At 46.4% G+C, this 14,907-nt stretch overlaps 1 protein-coding gene across 2 annotated transcripts in view; it reads left to right on the top strand.

Moving 5' to 3' along the window:
- Positions 1 to 14,907, top strand: part of LOC122928561 (aldo-keto reductase family 1 member C1-like) — a 94,357-nt gene that overhangs the window by 67,285 nt on the left and 12,165 nt on the right. For both annotated transcript variants that reach the window (XM_044281530.1, XM_044281529.1), the window contains 2 exons: positions 7,734 to 7,901; positions 8,188 to 8,304. In XM_044281530.1, coding sequence (XP_044137465.1) covers positions 7,734 to 7,901; positions 8,188 to 8,304 — 285 coding nt within the window. The remainder of the gene's footprint in view (positions 1 to 7,733; positions 7,902 to 8,187; positions 8,305 to 14,907) is intronic.

Raw genomic sequence — 14,907 nt, 5'->3', positions numbered from 1 at the left:
TGTTAATAAAAAAAACGGCTGCTGTGGCCGATTTATTCCAAACCCAGTGTCTGAGTTTTCATTAAGGAATGTTGGGGATAGAACACTGGGGGGAGGTAAGTTATCGAGGGAATGGGGGGAAGGGGGGAAGTTGAGGAATAGGGGAGGGTTACAGGGGTCGGACGCAGGGCCGGCTCCAGGTTCATGTGGGCCCTTGGGCGATAAATCCCAGTGGGCCCCCATGAGGCATTTTTTTACATTGACATGTCCCCCTGTGGCTCCTACACGGTATAATGACCCCCAGTGGCCCCTATACAGTATAATGACTACTAGTGGCCCTTCACACAGTATAATGACTACTAGTGGCCCTTCACACAGTATAATGAACCCCCAATTCCCCCCCCCCTGTATTATGACCACCTGTGGCCCTGCATTCAGAATAATAACCCCCAGTCGCACCCATTCAGAATAATGACCCCCAGTAGCCCCCACTGGGGGAATACTGTATGGAGGGGGCTCTGGGGGTCATTATACTAAATGGGGGACACTGGGGGTCATTATACTATGTAAAGGGCCCTCACAGTATAATGACCCCACAGTGACCCTCCATTTAGAATAATGACCCCCAATCGCCCCCACACTGGGGGTTATACTGTATGGAGGGGGCACGAGGGGTTATTATATTTAATGGGGGCTCTGGTGGTCATTATGCTAAATGGAGGGTCAATGGGGATCATTATACTAAATGGGGGGCACTGGAAGTCATTATACTGTGTAAGGGGCCCTCACAGTGTGGTGAATGACCCCCCAGTGGCCCCCTCACATACCTATCATTGCAGGGGAGCTGGTGGTCCTGTCATTCACTAACCGCAGCTCCCTGCGCTCTTTCTCTCCTCCGGCCCACTGCAGCAGTGAGCCAGGCCTGGAGGAGAGAAGGAGATGTGCAGTGATGTAGCTAGAACTGACAGGGCCCCACAGCAAATTTTAGTACGCCCCTCTCCCCCCCATCACGTTTTTCCTATCGGTTTGATGTATACAAATGTGCAGCACTCCACGTTTTTGTATCCTGCAGAGTCAAGTAAAAAATGCATACGTTAACGTATATGTTTTTTTACAATGGAACTGTATGGTGAACGGACGCCACTGTACGGCATCAGTCTGAGGCATCTGTTAACGCATATATTTTTGGTATACATTAAATGGATGGCACAAATGGGATGTGAACCCAGCCCCAGTGTCAGAATAAGCCCCAGTACACAGCGGAGCAGCGTGGCGGAGAGGGAGGCCGCCATGTACTGACAGAGCGCTGCCTGGTCCTGGTGGTCAGGGGTGAGGACTGTGTTTCCCAAGGATCATTTTCTACTGGGAAATACAGGGCACAGTATAATACACTAGAATCTATATAATATAAAGATATTAGCCCTACCCCCAAATAATAATACAATTAGGGGGTCATTTATTATATAGAAATACGTCTATGTTAGGCTACTTTCACACTAGCGTTCGGGGCTCCGCTTGTGAGTTCCGTTTGAAGGCTCTCACAAGCGGCCCCAAACGGATCCGTCCAGCCCTAATGCATTCTGAGTGAACGCGGATCCGCTCAGAATGTATCAGTATGGCTCCGTCTGTCCTCAGCTCCTCTCAGCAGGCGGACACCCGAACGCTGCTTGAAGCGTTTGGGTGTCCGCCTGGCCGTGCGGAGGCAAACGGATCCGTCCAGACTTACAATGTAGGTCAATGGGGACGGATCCGTTTGAAGTTGACACAATATGGCTCAATTTTCAAATGGATCCGTCCCCCATTGACTTTCAATGTAAAGTCTTAACGGATCCGTTTGCATCATCATGCAAACGTATCCGTTCTGAACGGATGTAAGCGTTTGCATTATAGGTGCGGATCCGTCTGTGCAGATACCAGACGGATCCGCACCTAAACGCAGGTGTGAAAGTAGCCTTAGGCGTATTTCTGACACAGATTGTGGCACAAAGGTCCTTAGCACCACAATCTGTATCTTTTCCCGCTCATGCCAGGTCTAAAAAAGGATGGCGTGGGCAGGGAAGGGGATACAGTTATGGCCATGCAGTTATTGGATACCACCGCCATATAGTGATAACACCGCCATACAATGATAAAACCGGACCGGATAAAAGGGTATAAGAGGGCACAGTACAGGGAATGACTACGGGCACTGCACAGGGTGTGGTAAGAGGGCAGAATGCAGGGTATAAGTGGGCACAGTACGGGGTGGGGGGCACAGTCACATGACCCTGTGACGTTAGAAGGTCCTTATGGTGAATGCTGTTCAGATGCCACCATAATGAGAGGCAGAGGAGTGAGACAGGGGCCCTGGATGGACAGGAGGGGTGGACACAGCAAGTAGGTTGAAGGGGCTCTGAGGGGGATTCATACAAGAAGTAGGGGCAGGAGGTCTGTGCAGGGCAGCAACAGGAGATAGGGGGTGAAACAGGAGCTCTGGATACATGAGGGAGGAAAGGAGACAGCAGGGGCCCCATGAGGATAAGATAGGACAGGATATGGGGGGGGGGGGGCAGGTATCATGGAGGCAAACTGCTTAATGAAACAGTAATACAACTAAATAGAATGAAGCAGCAGCCGATCGGAGAGTCCCCCCCCCCCCTTCTGTCCCACAGACAAGAAACAGTCACAGTGCAGACTGCAGACTCACTCACAGCTCCAGCCCTCCGGTCTCTCTCCTCAGGCAGCATGTTTCCTGTGTAGAGGGGGCGTGTTCTGAGTCTCTGCAGCTCAGAGGGCCCCACCAAAGGGGTACTGCGTAACTGAAATGACAGCAGTGAGAGCTCCCATCTGTATTGATGGAAGTGCTCATAGCAGCTCAGTGGGCCCCCCCCAGGAGCATTGGGCCCCGGCACTTGCCCGGGGATGCCGGGTTATGACGCCGGCCCTGGTCGGACGGTAAGTAACCAATACCACCGTCAAGTGTTGTGTGTTTCTTCCAAACAACTCTACTTTGGTTTCATCTGTCCACAAAATATTTTGCCAGTACTGTGGAAAATCCAGGTGCTCTTGTGCAAACTGTAAATGTGCAGCAATGTTTTTTTTTGGACAGCTGTGGCTTCCTCTGTGGTATTCTCCCATGAAATCCATTCTTGTTTAGTGTTTTACGTATTGTAGATTGGCTAATAGGGATGTTAGCATATGCCAGAGACTTTTGTAAGTCTTTAGCTAACACTCTAGGATTCTTCTTCACCTCATTGAGCAGTCTGCGCTGTGCTCTTGCAGTCATCTTTACAGGACGGCCACTCCTAGGGAGAGTAGCAGCAGTGCTGAACTTTCTCCATTTATAGACAATTTGTCTTACCGTGGACTGATGAACAGCGAGGCTTTTGGAGATACTTTTATAACCCTTTCCAGCTTTATGCAAGTCAACAATTCTTAATCGTAGGTCTTCTATTTTGTGCAAGGCATCATTCACATCAGGCAATGCTTCTTGTGAAAAGCAAACCCAGAACTGGTATATGTTTTTTATAGGGCAGGGCAGCTGTAACCAACACCTCCAATCTCATCTCATTGATTGGACTCCAGTTGGCTGACACCTCACTCCAATTACCTCTTGGAGATGTCATTAGTCTAGGGGTTCACATACTTTTTCCACCTGCACTGTGAATGTTTGCATGGTGTGTTCAATAAAAACATGGTAACATTTAATTCTTTGTGTGTTATTAAGTTTAACACCTTAAGGACCCGGCTCATTTTCACATTTTTCACCTTAAGGACCAGGCCATTTTTTGCAAATCTGACCAGTGTCACTTTAAGTGATGATAACTTTAAAACGCTTTAACTTATCCAGGCCATTCTGAGATTGTTTTTTCAGCACATATTGTACTTCATGACACTGGTAAAATGAAGTTAAATAAATACATTTTGATTTATAAAAAAATACCAAATTTACCAAAAATTTGTAAAAAATTGCAAATTTCCAAGTTTCAATGTCTCTATTTCTATAATACATAGTAATACCTCCAAACATATTTATTACTTTACATTCCCCATATGTCTACTTCATGTTTGCATAATTTTGGGAATGATATTTTATATTTTGGGGATGTTACAAGACTTAGAAGTTTGGAAGCAAATCTTGAAATTGTTCTGAACTTTTCAAAAACCCAATTTTTAGGGACCAGTTCAGGTCTGAAGTCACTTTGTGAGGCTTATATAATAGAAACCACCCAAAAATGACATCATTCTAGAAACTACACCCCTCAAGGTATTCAAAACTGATTTTACAAACTTTTTTAACCCTTTAGGTGTTCCACAAGAATTAATGGAAAATACAGATACAATTTTTGGCATATTTTCCATTTTAATAATTTTTTTTCCAGTTACAAAGCAACGGTTAACAGCCAAACAAAACTCATTATTTATGGCCCTGATTCTGTAGTTTACAGAAACGCCCCATATGTGGTCGTAAACCACTGTACGGGCACACGGTAGGACACAGAAGGAAAGGAATGCCATACGGTTTTGGAAAGGCAGATTTTGCTAGACAGTTTTTTTTGGACACCATGTCCCATTTGAAGCCCCCCTGATGCACCCCTAGAGTAGAAACTCCATAAGAGTGACTCCATCTAAGAAACTACACCCCTCAAGGTATTCAAAACTGATTTTACAAACATTGTTAACCCTTTGGGTGTTCCACAAGAGTTATTGGCAAATAGAGATGACATTTCAGAATTTCAATTTTTGGGCAAATTTTCCATTTTACTATTTTTTTCCAGTTACAAAGCAAGGGTTAACAGCCAAACAAAACTAATTATTTATGGCCCTGATTCTGTAGTTTACAGAAACACCCGATATGTGGTCGTAAACTGCTGTACGGGCACACGGCAGGGCGCAGAAGGAAAGGAATGCCATACGGTTTTTGGAAGGCAGATTTTGCTAGACAGTTTTGTTGGACACCATGTCCCATTTGAAGCCCCCCTGATGCACCCCTAGAGTAAAAACTCCAAAAAAGTGACCCCATTTTAGAAACTACGGGATAGGGTGGAAGTTTTGTTGGTACTAGTTTAGGGTACATATGATTTTTGGTTGCTCTATATTACACTTTTTGTGAGGCAAGGTAACAAGAAATAGCTTTTTTGGCACCGTTATTTTTTTGTTATTTACAACATTCATCTGACAGGTTAGATCATGTGGTATTTTTATAGAGCAGGTTGTCACGGACGCGGCGATACCTAATATATATACATTTTTTTTATTTATGTAAGTTTTACACAATGATTTCATTTTTGAAACAAAAAAAATATGTTTTAGTGTCTCCATAGTCTGAGAGCCATAGTTTTTTCAGTTTTTGGGCGAATATCTAAAGTAGGGTCTCATTTTTTGTGGGATGAGATGACGGTTTTATTGGCACTATTTTGGGGTGCATATGACTTTTTGATTGCTTGCTATTACACTTTTTGTGACATAAGATGACAAAAAATGGCTTTTTTTACACCGTTTTTATTTTTATTTTTTTACGGTGTTCACCTGAGGGGTTAGGTCATGTGATATTTTTATAGAGCCGGTCGATACGGACGCGGCGATACCTAACATGTATACTTTTTTCTTATTTATGTAAGTTTTACACAATGATTTCATTTTTGAAACAAAAAAAATCATGTTTTAGTGTTTCCATAGTCTAAGAGCCATAGTTTTTTCAGTTTTTGGGACATTATCTTGGGTAGGGTATGATTTTTGCGGGATGAGATGATGGTTTGATTGGCGCTATTTTGGGGTGCATATGACTTTTTGATCGCTTGCTATTACACTTTTTGTGATGTAAGGTGCCAAAAAATTGTTTATTTAGCACAGATTTTATTTTTTATTTTTTACGGTGTTCATCTGAGGGGTTAGCTCATGTGATATTATTATAGAGCTGGTCGATACGGACGCGGCGATACCTAATATGTATACTTTTTTATTTATGTAAGTTTTACACAATAATATCATTTTTGAAAGGACGCAAGCCACCAACCGTCCTAGTTAAACCAAAATAAAAGCATACAGCAGCTTTTGTTAAAGTCACACAAAAAATAAAATAAAATACACTGTGCGCCTTTGCAGGAGCCGTGCCCCAATGACTCTTTAGTGGAACAAAAGGAGGACATGGAGGCAGTGGAAATAAAGTAGGTCAGAAAAAGCAAAAAAAATTGTTAATTTTAAGCCATGTTGTGGCAGTGCAAACATATGCTTTTGAATCACTTTTGTTAGCTGTAGAATGACTGTGCCTCACTTTTGGGCTCAGTTCACACTCCACACAGGTAAAAAACACAGAGGTGCAGATCTGGTCAGGATACCTTATCTGCGAGTAATATTGGCTCCTGATTTTGTCTTACCATACAGTAACTGCTGGTACCTGTCACCGGGATTTTGTGTATATAGCTGAGGACATGGGTTTCTAGATGGCCGCTAGCACATCCGCAATATCCAGTCCCCATAGCTCTATGTGCTTTTACTGTGTAAAAAAAAAACATTTGATACATATGCAAATTAACCTGAGATGAGTCCTGTCCCTGACTCATCTCAGGGACAGGACTAATCTCAGGTTAATTTGCATATGTATCAAATCGTTTTTTTACACAATAAAAGCACACGGAGCTATGGGGACTGGGTATTGCGGATGTGCTAGCGGCCATCTAGCAACCCATGTCCTCAGCTCTATACACAAAATCCCGATGACAGGTTCTCTTTAACTCAGTCTTACAGATCAATGTTAGCATCAGGTATAATGTACTTAATTGTGCAGTGGCCCCGGATTCTAATATTCAATGGGGTGTCCACATTGATTGATAGATAACCTGTTCTGTTAGCCACTGATTCTACTATAGTGGGAAAGAGCCGTCTCATGTTACACTTATACAAGTAGTGGCCCCATGACAGAGTGGAGAGGGTGTCAGCAGTAAGTTTGTGTTGACGTCACTTATATTTTTTCTCTCCTGAACAACCCCCCCTCCCCACCAAAGAAAATAAGTATCCTGTCTTTTGAGCATCCGCCTTTACATGGTCAGTAATTGATAAGCATTTGTAAGGCAAAAACAGGAGTGGGTCCAAAACAGATGACATGTGATGGAAATATTTGTATGTCTTCTGTGTTTTGGACCCACTTCTGCTTTTGGCTTCAAAGTCATGATGAAATCCTAATGCAAAATACTGACAGTGGTTCTGATGCGTTTTCCATTTTTTTGTTTCTTCAGTATATTGGGCAGACTAGATGGGCCAAATAGTTATTATCTGCCGACACATTCTATGTTTTCCGACAGACCAGAAGAAGGGTAAAATAACTGGTGATGTAAAAAAAAAAAAAACAGGGACACTAGTGGCCCAGTCAGAGTGGTGAGTATGGCAACAGCAAGAGGAGTCAACACAGTGGTTTAGTCACAGAGTGGGGAGGTGTGGGGGGGGGGGGGGAGCAGTGGAAGTAACAGCATGGGGTGGAATACACACCCCTGAGCTGCCAGTCTGAAGAGAATCTGGCAAAGCAACTGGAGTAAGGAGCAGAGGAGCTCTGGATCCATGTGAGGTACAGGTATCCGCAACATAGATGTGAACAAAGCATTGTTAGATAGATTGTCAAGTACTATATTATGTATGACTTATTTTTACAGCCATCATAGCATAAGCCTTTTAAAGGTGTTTGCACATGTATATATTATTTGAGAGAATTTTTTTTTTATGGGCATTTTTTAAACTGGACAACCCCTCTAATGATCATGATTGCATATTCTTATGTGCAGTACACAAAAGAACAGGCAGAGGAGAGCACCAAGGTGGCTATTGAGGCTGGATATCGCCACATCGACGGTGCCTTTATCTATGGGAATGAGGCTGAAGTTGGCAAAGCCATTAGATCAAAGATTGCTGATGGAACGGTGAAGCGAGAAGACATTTTTTACACTGGAAAGGTAACCACATTTGCATTTTGTACAATCAAATTTTTCCAACTTTGCCCATCTTCTCATTAAAGGGGTAAGGGGTTGTGCAGGATATATATATATAGTTGACCTATCGTCAGGATAGGTCATCAATATCAGATTGGTGGTGGTCCAACACCTGGTACCCCCACTAATCAGCTATTGATTACCTATCCTAATAGGTCATCAATATATATGGCCTGCACAACCCCTTTAACATAGCCATTAGGTGGCAGCACTCAGTTAAGACAGGCTTGTTTTTAATTTATTTCTGCAGCTCTGGAATAATAGCCATGCTCCTGAGAGAGTCCGACCTGCCCTGGAACATTCTCTTAAGGATTTGGGGCTGGATTACATGGATCTATTCCTTATCCACACACCCGTGGAGTTTAAGGTTTGTCCAACTACGGGTTTTCTATTCTAATAGTTTTTCAGTTTTTTTGTCTTTTATCATTTAGTGTTAAGTAATGCTGTGTTCACATTTGCATTGGAAAGTCTGTCATAAATTCCATCCGAATTGATGCAACATTATTCTTTGCATCAATACAATGGATACCACAATGGAACCCTGATGAAATCAGCTGTAACCAGTGGCGTAACTAGAAATGACTAGGCCCCCCAGCAAATTTTTGACTGAGCCCCCCAGACAACTTTCACAACTCCCTCCTCCCTGTGAAACCCCTACTCCTGTGGCTAGTCAAGATCTCCCTTTCAGACCAGGCTCAGCTGCCACTCCGTCTTTTAGTCTTCCTCCTGGGTGGGCCCATTCTGAGTTCAGGCCCCAAAGCAGCCCCTTCCCCAGCTTCCACTATAGCTACGCCCCTGACTGTAACACAGTGGTGTCCATTTTACGGTATCCGCAACATAGATGTGAACAAAGCCTAACGTGGCAGATCTTTTGCTCTGCTTACCTTGTACTCAACAGTTAGATGATTATCTTGTTCATATTCCAATCTCATTCAGAGCAGTGCAGAATGCTTCCTATATAAACTGAACCAGCAGGGAGTTTAAAGGTCCAAGTGGAAATGTGTGAAAGAATAAAGCTACTTTATGTTCTAACAGCGATCAGGCACTTAAAAACTAGAAAAAATCCAAATTCAGTTGTGTGGCTCTAGAGCCATAAAGTGTAAGCCCTCCAAGCTGGAGTGGCTGTTTTCTACTGCTACATCTGGTATATATATTTTTTCATCTCCCTTTTTCAAACCAAAGCATTTTCTCATCCCTGTTCGTAGAAACCAGACATAAAAAAGATGCAAATTTTGGCACTCTGTTCACCACTTTTCCAAAAAGTAGGCGGTGCAGGACCATATCTAGTAGGCCCAACCAAGTTATTATAATTTGTTCCAGGAAACCCGCTGGCATAGATTTCAGTTCAAAGACCTGCAGAGATGCACCACAAATATTGCGTGCCTTAATTATTAAGAACACTACTGAATGGGCCCTAGTAGAGACCCTCGGGAGGTAAAACCTCAATGAACACCCGGTCACAAAACCGAAAATCCCTGTAGGGGTACTACTTATTGAAAATAAAAGGTATAACTTCATTAGATCAATTTAAAACATGGTCTTTGATGAACCATAACCCCACAAACATTTAAAACTATCAGGTGATAGTGCTGATATACTAAGTTGCTATTAATACTGAACCCCTCAACAATGTAGCAAGGAGGGGAGAGGAGGAGTGGGAGGAGGGTAAACGGTTGTAACCTTATGTATGCAGTTACAATTTTTGCCTCAGGCTGCACAAACTCTATGTGCTCCTCTGCCCCTGACCACTAAGCACTGAGGAAAGGGAGGTCCAAGCTGAACTCTTCCACCAGGCCCCATGAGCCGTTAGCTACACCCCAGTCCCCTACACTAAAAATAGATTGGTAAGACTATGTTCACTTCACTGTTTAGCTTTCTGTTCTTCTGATCTGTCGATAAGGGTCACTGTGTAGTCCCAGCTTTGTGCCTCTGGAGTAGTGATGGACAAACAGCGGCCGGGACAGTTCGCAAACGAGAACACGCATTCGCGATCAAATGTTTGGGAACCGTGCGTTCGTGGCAAACCTGAAAAACCTTCAGATCATATTTGCAGCCACCAAATACTTACTAGAAGTGCACCAGTCCCACAACATGGACAGTGACATACCAGAAGGGGATCATTGGCAAAAATTCCCACAAAAAATATGTATTTTAATCAGGGGCCATTTTTATGTGTCTTAAAGGGAAACTCTCAAAAATGTACCCTGCTGGAGCCTAGAAATTTTTTATTTTAGGCCACGGAAGTACAGGCCCCAAAAATTAGGCATTCACCTGACAGAAAAGAACTTGTGATGATGTGGCTGGAGGTACCCGTACATTAGGCGGTCACTGGATAAAATTTTATACTGTAGGCCACTGAAGTACACGCCCGAAAAATTCGGCAGTCACCTGACAGAAAAGAACTTGTGATTATGGGGCTGGAGGTACATTAGGCAGTCACTGGCTAAAAATTTTACTGTAGGCCAGTACAGGCCCGAAAAATTAGACATTCACCTGACAGAAAAGAACGTGTGATTATGTGGCTGGAGGTACATTAGGCAGTCACTGGCTAAAAATTTTACTGTAGGCCACTGGAGTACAGGCCCAAAAAATTAGGCATTCACCTGACAGAAAAGAACTTGTGATTATGGGGCTGAAGGTACATTAGGCGGTCACTGGATACAATTTTTACTGTAGGCCACTGGAGTAAAGGCCCCAAAAATTAGGCATTCACCTGACAGAAAAGGCCTATATATATACATAAGACAAGAACCATTCTTTGTTCAAGTGGTAGCAAATATGTGTGGGCTGGCATGAGGAAATTCAAATACACGTGGCCGTGACAGGTTTTGAATTCCTCCGAGATCCATGCCTCATTCATTTTTATAAATGTGAGGTAGTCCACACTGTCGTGAGCTAGGCGAGTGCGCTTATCGGTCACAATCCCCCCTGCTGCGCTGAACGTCCTTTCGGACAGGACACCCGACGAGGGGCAAGCCAAGAGTTCCATGGCAAATTGCCAGCTCTGGCCACAGGTCAAGCCTGCACACTCAGTAGTCCAGGGGTTCCTCGCTTCTCAGAGCGTCCACATCGTCCATTAACCCGATATATTAGAACACCTGTCGGTATAGGCGTTCCCTGAGGCTGCATTCCAGAGGGCGGCTGTCGATTCGTTGGCTACAAGAATGATCTCATATCCGAAGTGACCAACACATCTTCAAACCACCCTCTTCTTGCAGGTGCGGTAGGATTGGTACCACACCTGATTCGCTGTGGGTGGAAATTCCTCTGCCAGCGCCCGCAACAGCAGAATGCAGCATCTCTCGCAGCAAGGCCTAAAAATGCTGCATTCTGCCAGCCCTCTGTGATGCTGATAAAATGTCCTCCATTTTGTGTTTGTACCGGGGGTGTAAGTACCTTGCCATCCAGTACAGGTCCTTGCCCTTTATGCTTTTCATACGGGGGTCCCTATTCAAACACTGGAGCATGAAGAACTCCATTTGCACTAAATTAGAAGCGGTGGAGCGCCATGGCTCCTGCTCATCACCCAGGACAATGGTCACGAACCTTTTTTGCACCAAGGACCAGTTTCATGCAAGACAATTTTCCCAGGGACCGGGTGGGGGTGGAGGGTAGGGGCGGGGCTTAGGGGGTGGGCGGGGCTGACTGATTCACACGCATAACAAAACACAAGGTGTATATTAAAATATATAACACTATATAACGACTAAATAAACTATGGTCTCTGCTGCACTGGTCTCTGCTGCACTGTACCGTATTTTTCACCCTATAAGATGCACCTAGTTTTAGAGGAGAACAATAAGAAACAAATATTTTTCATTACACCTCAGGTCAGACCAGCAATCAGACCCCCAATGTTAATCAGACCTCAGATCAGCCCCCCAAACCTTTAGCCATCTATCAGCCCCCAATGTCAGCCATAAACCCCCCCAATGTCAGCCATAAACCTCCCCAATGTCAGCCATAAACCTCCCCAATGTCAGCCATAAACCCCCCAATGTCAGCCATAAGCCCCCCCATTAGCCCCTCATGTCAGCCATAAGCCCCCATTAGCCCCTCATGTCAGCCATAAGCCCCCCATTAGCCCCTCATGTCAGCCATAAGTCCCCCATTAGCCCCTCGTGTCAGCCATAAGTCCCCCATTAGCCCCTTGTGTCAGCCATAAGCCCCCATTAGCCCCTCGTGTCAGCCATAAGCCCCCCATTAGCCCCTCGTGTCAGCCATAAGCCCCCATTAGCCCCTCATGTCAGCCATAAGCCCCCCATTAGCCCCTCATGTCAGCCATAAGCCCCCCATTAGCCCCTCATGTCAGCCATAAGCCCCCATTAGCCCCTCATGTCAGCCATAAGCCCCCCATTAGCCCCTCATGTCAGCCATAAGTCCCCCATTAGCCCCTCATGTCAGCCATAAGCCCCCCATTAGCCCCTCATGTCAGCCATAAACCCCCCATTAGCCCCTCATGTCAGCCATAAGCCCCCCATTAGCCCCTCATGTCAGCCATAAGTCCCCCATTAGCTCCTCATGTCAGCCATAAGCCCCCATTAGCCCCTCATGTCAGCCATAAGCCCCCATTAGCCCCTCGTGTCACCCATAAGTCCCCCATTAGCCCCTCGTGTCAGCCATAAGTCCCCCATTAGCCCCTCGTGTCAGCCATAAGTCCCCCATTAGCCCCTCGTGTCAGCCATAAGTCCCCCATTAGCCCCTCGTGTCAGCCATAAGTCCCCCATTAGCCCCTCGTGTCAGCCATAAGCCCCCATTAGCCCCTCATGTCAGCCATAAGCCCCCATTAGCCCCTCATGTCAGCCATAAGCCCCCCATTAGCCCCTCATGTCAGCCATAAGTCCCCCATTAGCCCCTCATGTCAGCCATAAGCCCCCCATTAGCCCCTCATGTCAGCCATAAGTCCCCCATTAGCCCCTCATGTCAGCCATAAGCCCCCATTAGCCCCTCATGTCAGCCATAAGCCCCCATTAGCCCCTCATGTCAGCCATAAGCCCCCCATTAGCCCCTTATGTCAGCCATAAGTCCCCCATTAGCCCCTCATGTCAGCCATAAGCCCCCATTAGCCACTCATGTCAGCCATAAGCCCCCATTAGCCCCTCATGTCAGCCATAAGTCCCCCATTAGCCCCTCATGTCAGCCATAAGCCCCCATTAGCCCCTCATGTCAGCCATAAGCCCCCATTAGCCCCACATGTCAGCCATAAGCCCCCCATTAGCCCCTCATGTCAGCCATAAGTCCCCCATTAGCCCCTCATGTCAGCCATAAGCCCCCATTAGCCACTCATGTCAGCCATAAGCCCCCATTAGCCCCTCATGTCAGCCATAAGCCCCCCATTAGCCCCTCATGTCAGCCATAAGCCCCCATTAGCCCCTCATGTCAGCCATAAGCCCTCATTAGCCCCTCATGTCAGCCATAAGCCCCTATTAGCCCCTCATGTCAGCCATAAGCCCCCTATTAGCCTACTCATGTCTGCCCCATGTCCCCCAGGTCAGCCATCAGCCCCCAGTGCAAATAAAATAAAACACTTACCTCTCCTGCTCCTGGTCACCATCGCAATCCTCTTCATTCTTCATTCTGCTGTCGGCTGGCTGTGTATAGCGGCGCACAGTGTGAGGTCACAGAGAGACCTCACGCTGTGCGCAGCCCTGCACAGACGATAGCCGAGCCGAGGACCAGGAAGTGGTGAGTACAGATCCTTCACCGCTTCCTGGTCCTTCTGTACTAATGAAGCGCTTACATAATGGAAGCGTTTCATTAGTACAGCATTAAAGACTGCCCTGATCGCCGCGGCCCGGCAAACCATCTTCCAGGGCCCGGTCCTGGGCCGCGGCCCGGCGGCTGGGGAGTGCTGACCCAGGAGAATATCATCCTCGGTCGCCACCCCCCAGCCCCGGATAACACCAGGGATCCCCGAAAAGTTTAAAGTCCCCCTCGAAGCCTGCTCTTCTTGCTCTTCCTCCTCCTCCCCCCAGCCAACATCCTCCTCTGACTCCTCTTCAGACTCCTGCTGACTTGTCCCAGTTGGAGTAGCCCCCCCTGGGAATTCATTCAGCATTGTCACCTCATCTTCCAGCTCCTGCTCCTCGACAGCTTGATCAATGACACGATGCAATGCACGCTCCAGAAAGAAGGCTTAAGGTACGATGTCACTGATGGTGCCCTGGCTGCAACTGACCAGTTTGGTGATCTCATCAAATGGCTGCAGAAGTCTACATGCATCGCGCATGAGCAGCCACTGGCGTGGTGAATAAAACCAAGCTCTCAGAACCTGTCCTGCTGCAGAGTTCGTACAGGTAGTCAACTGCTGGAGCAGCCTATCAAGCATATACATGGTGGAGTTCCAGCACGTCGGGCTGTCACAAATCAGATGTCTGATGGGCAGGTGGTGTCGCCGCTGAACTTCAGCAAGGCGAGCCATGGCCGTGTAAGATCTTCTAAATTGGCCAGACATTTTCCTGGCCTGCCGCAAGACGTCCTGGACCCCAAGGTATTTGGCAATGAATGGCTGCACGACTAAGTTCAGGACATGTGCTATACACGGCACGTGTGTCATTTTGCCCTGTATCAGCACACTCAAAAGATTGGCACCGTTGTCGCACACCACCTGTCAAATTGAGCGGGGTCAGTCACTGATCGGCCTGTGACTGCAGAGCTGAAAGCAGTGCAGGACCGGTGTGGCTCTTGGCTTCCAGGCACAACAGCCGCAGCACAGCATGGCAACGTCTCTCCTGGCAGGTCAAATAGGTTCTGGGGAGCTTGGGGGGGTGCAGCGGAAGAGGCGGTAGCAGTGGAAAAGGAGGAGTCAGCCGAGGAGGAGACCGAGGATGAAGTAGGAGGAGGAGAGGAAGAGGCAGACCTGCATGCAATCCTTGGCGGTAACACCAAATCCACATGGGAGCCACGGGTTACATGCTTGATGGCCGTCAGAAGCTTCATCCAGTGGGCAGTAAAAGTTATGTACCTTCCC

The sequence above is a fragment of the Bufo gargarizans genome, chromosome 2, assembly GCF_014858855.1.
Source record: "Bufo gargarizans isolate SCDJY-AF-19 chromosome 2, ASM1485885v1, whole genome shotgun sequence".
Lineage (NCBI taxonomy): Eukaryota > Metazoa > Chordata > Amphibia > Anura > Bufonidae > Bufo > Bufo gargarizans.
Note: the sequence above shows the minus strand (reverse complement) of the source record. Positions and strands in the feature narration are given on the sequence as shown.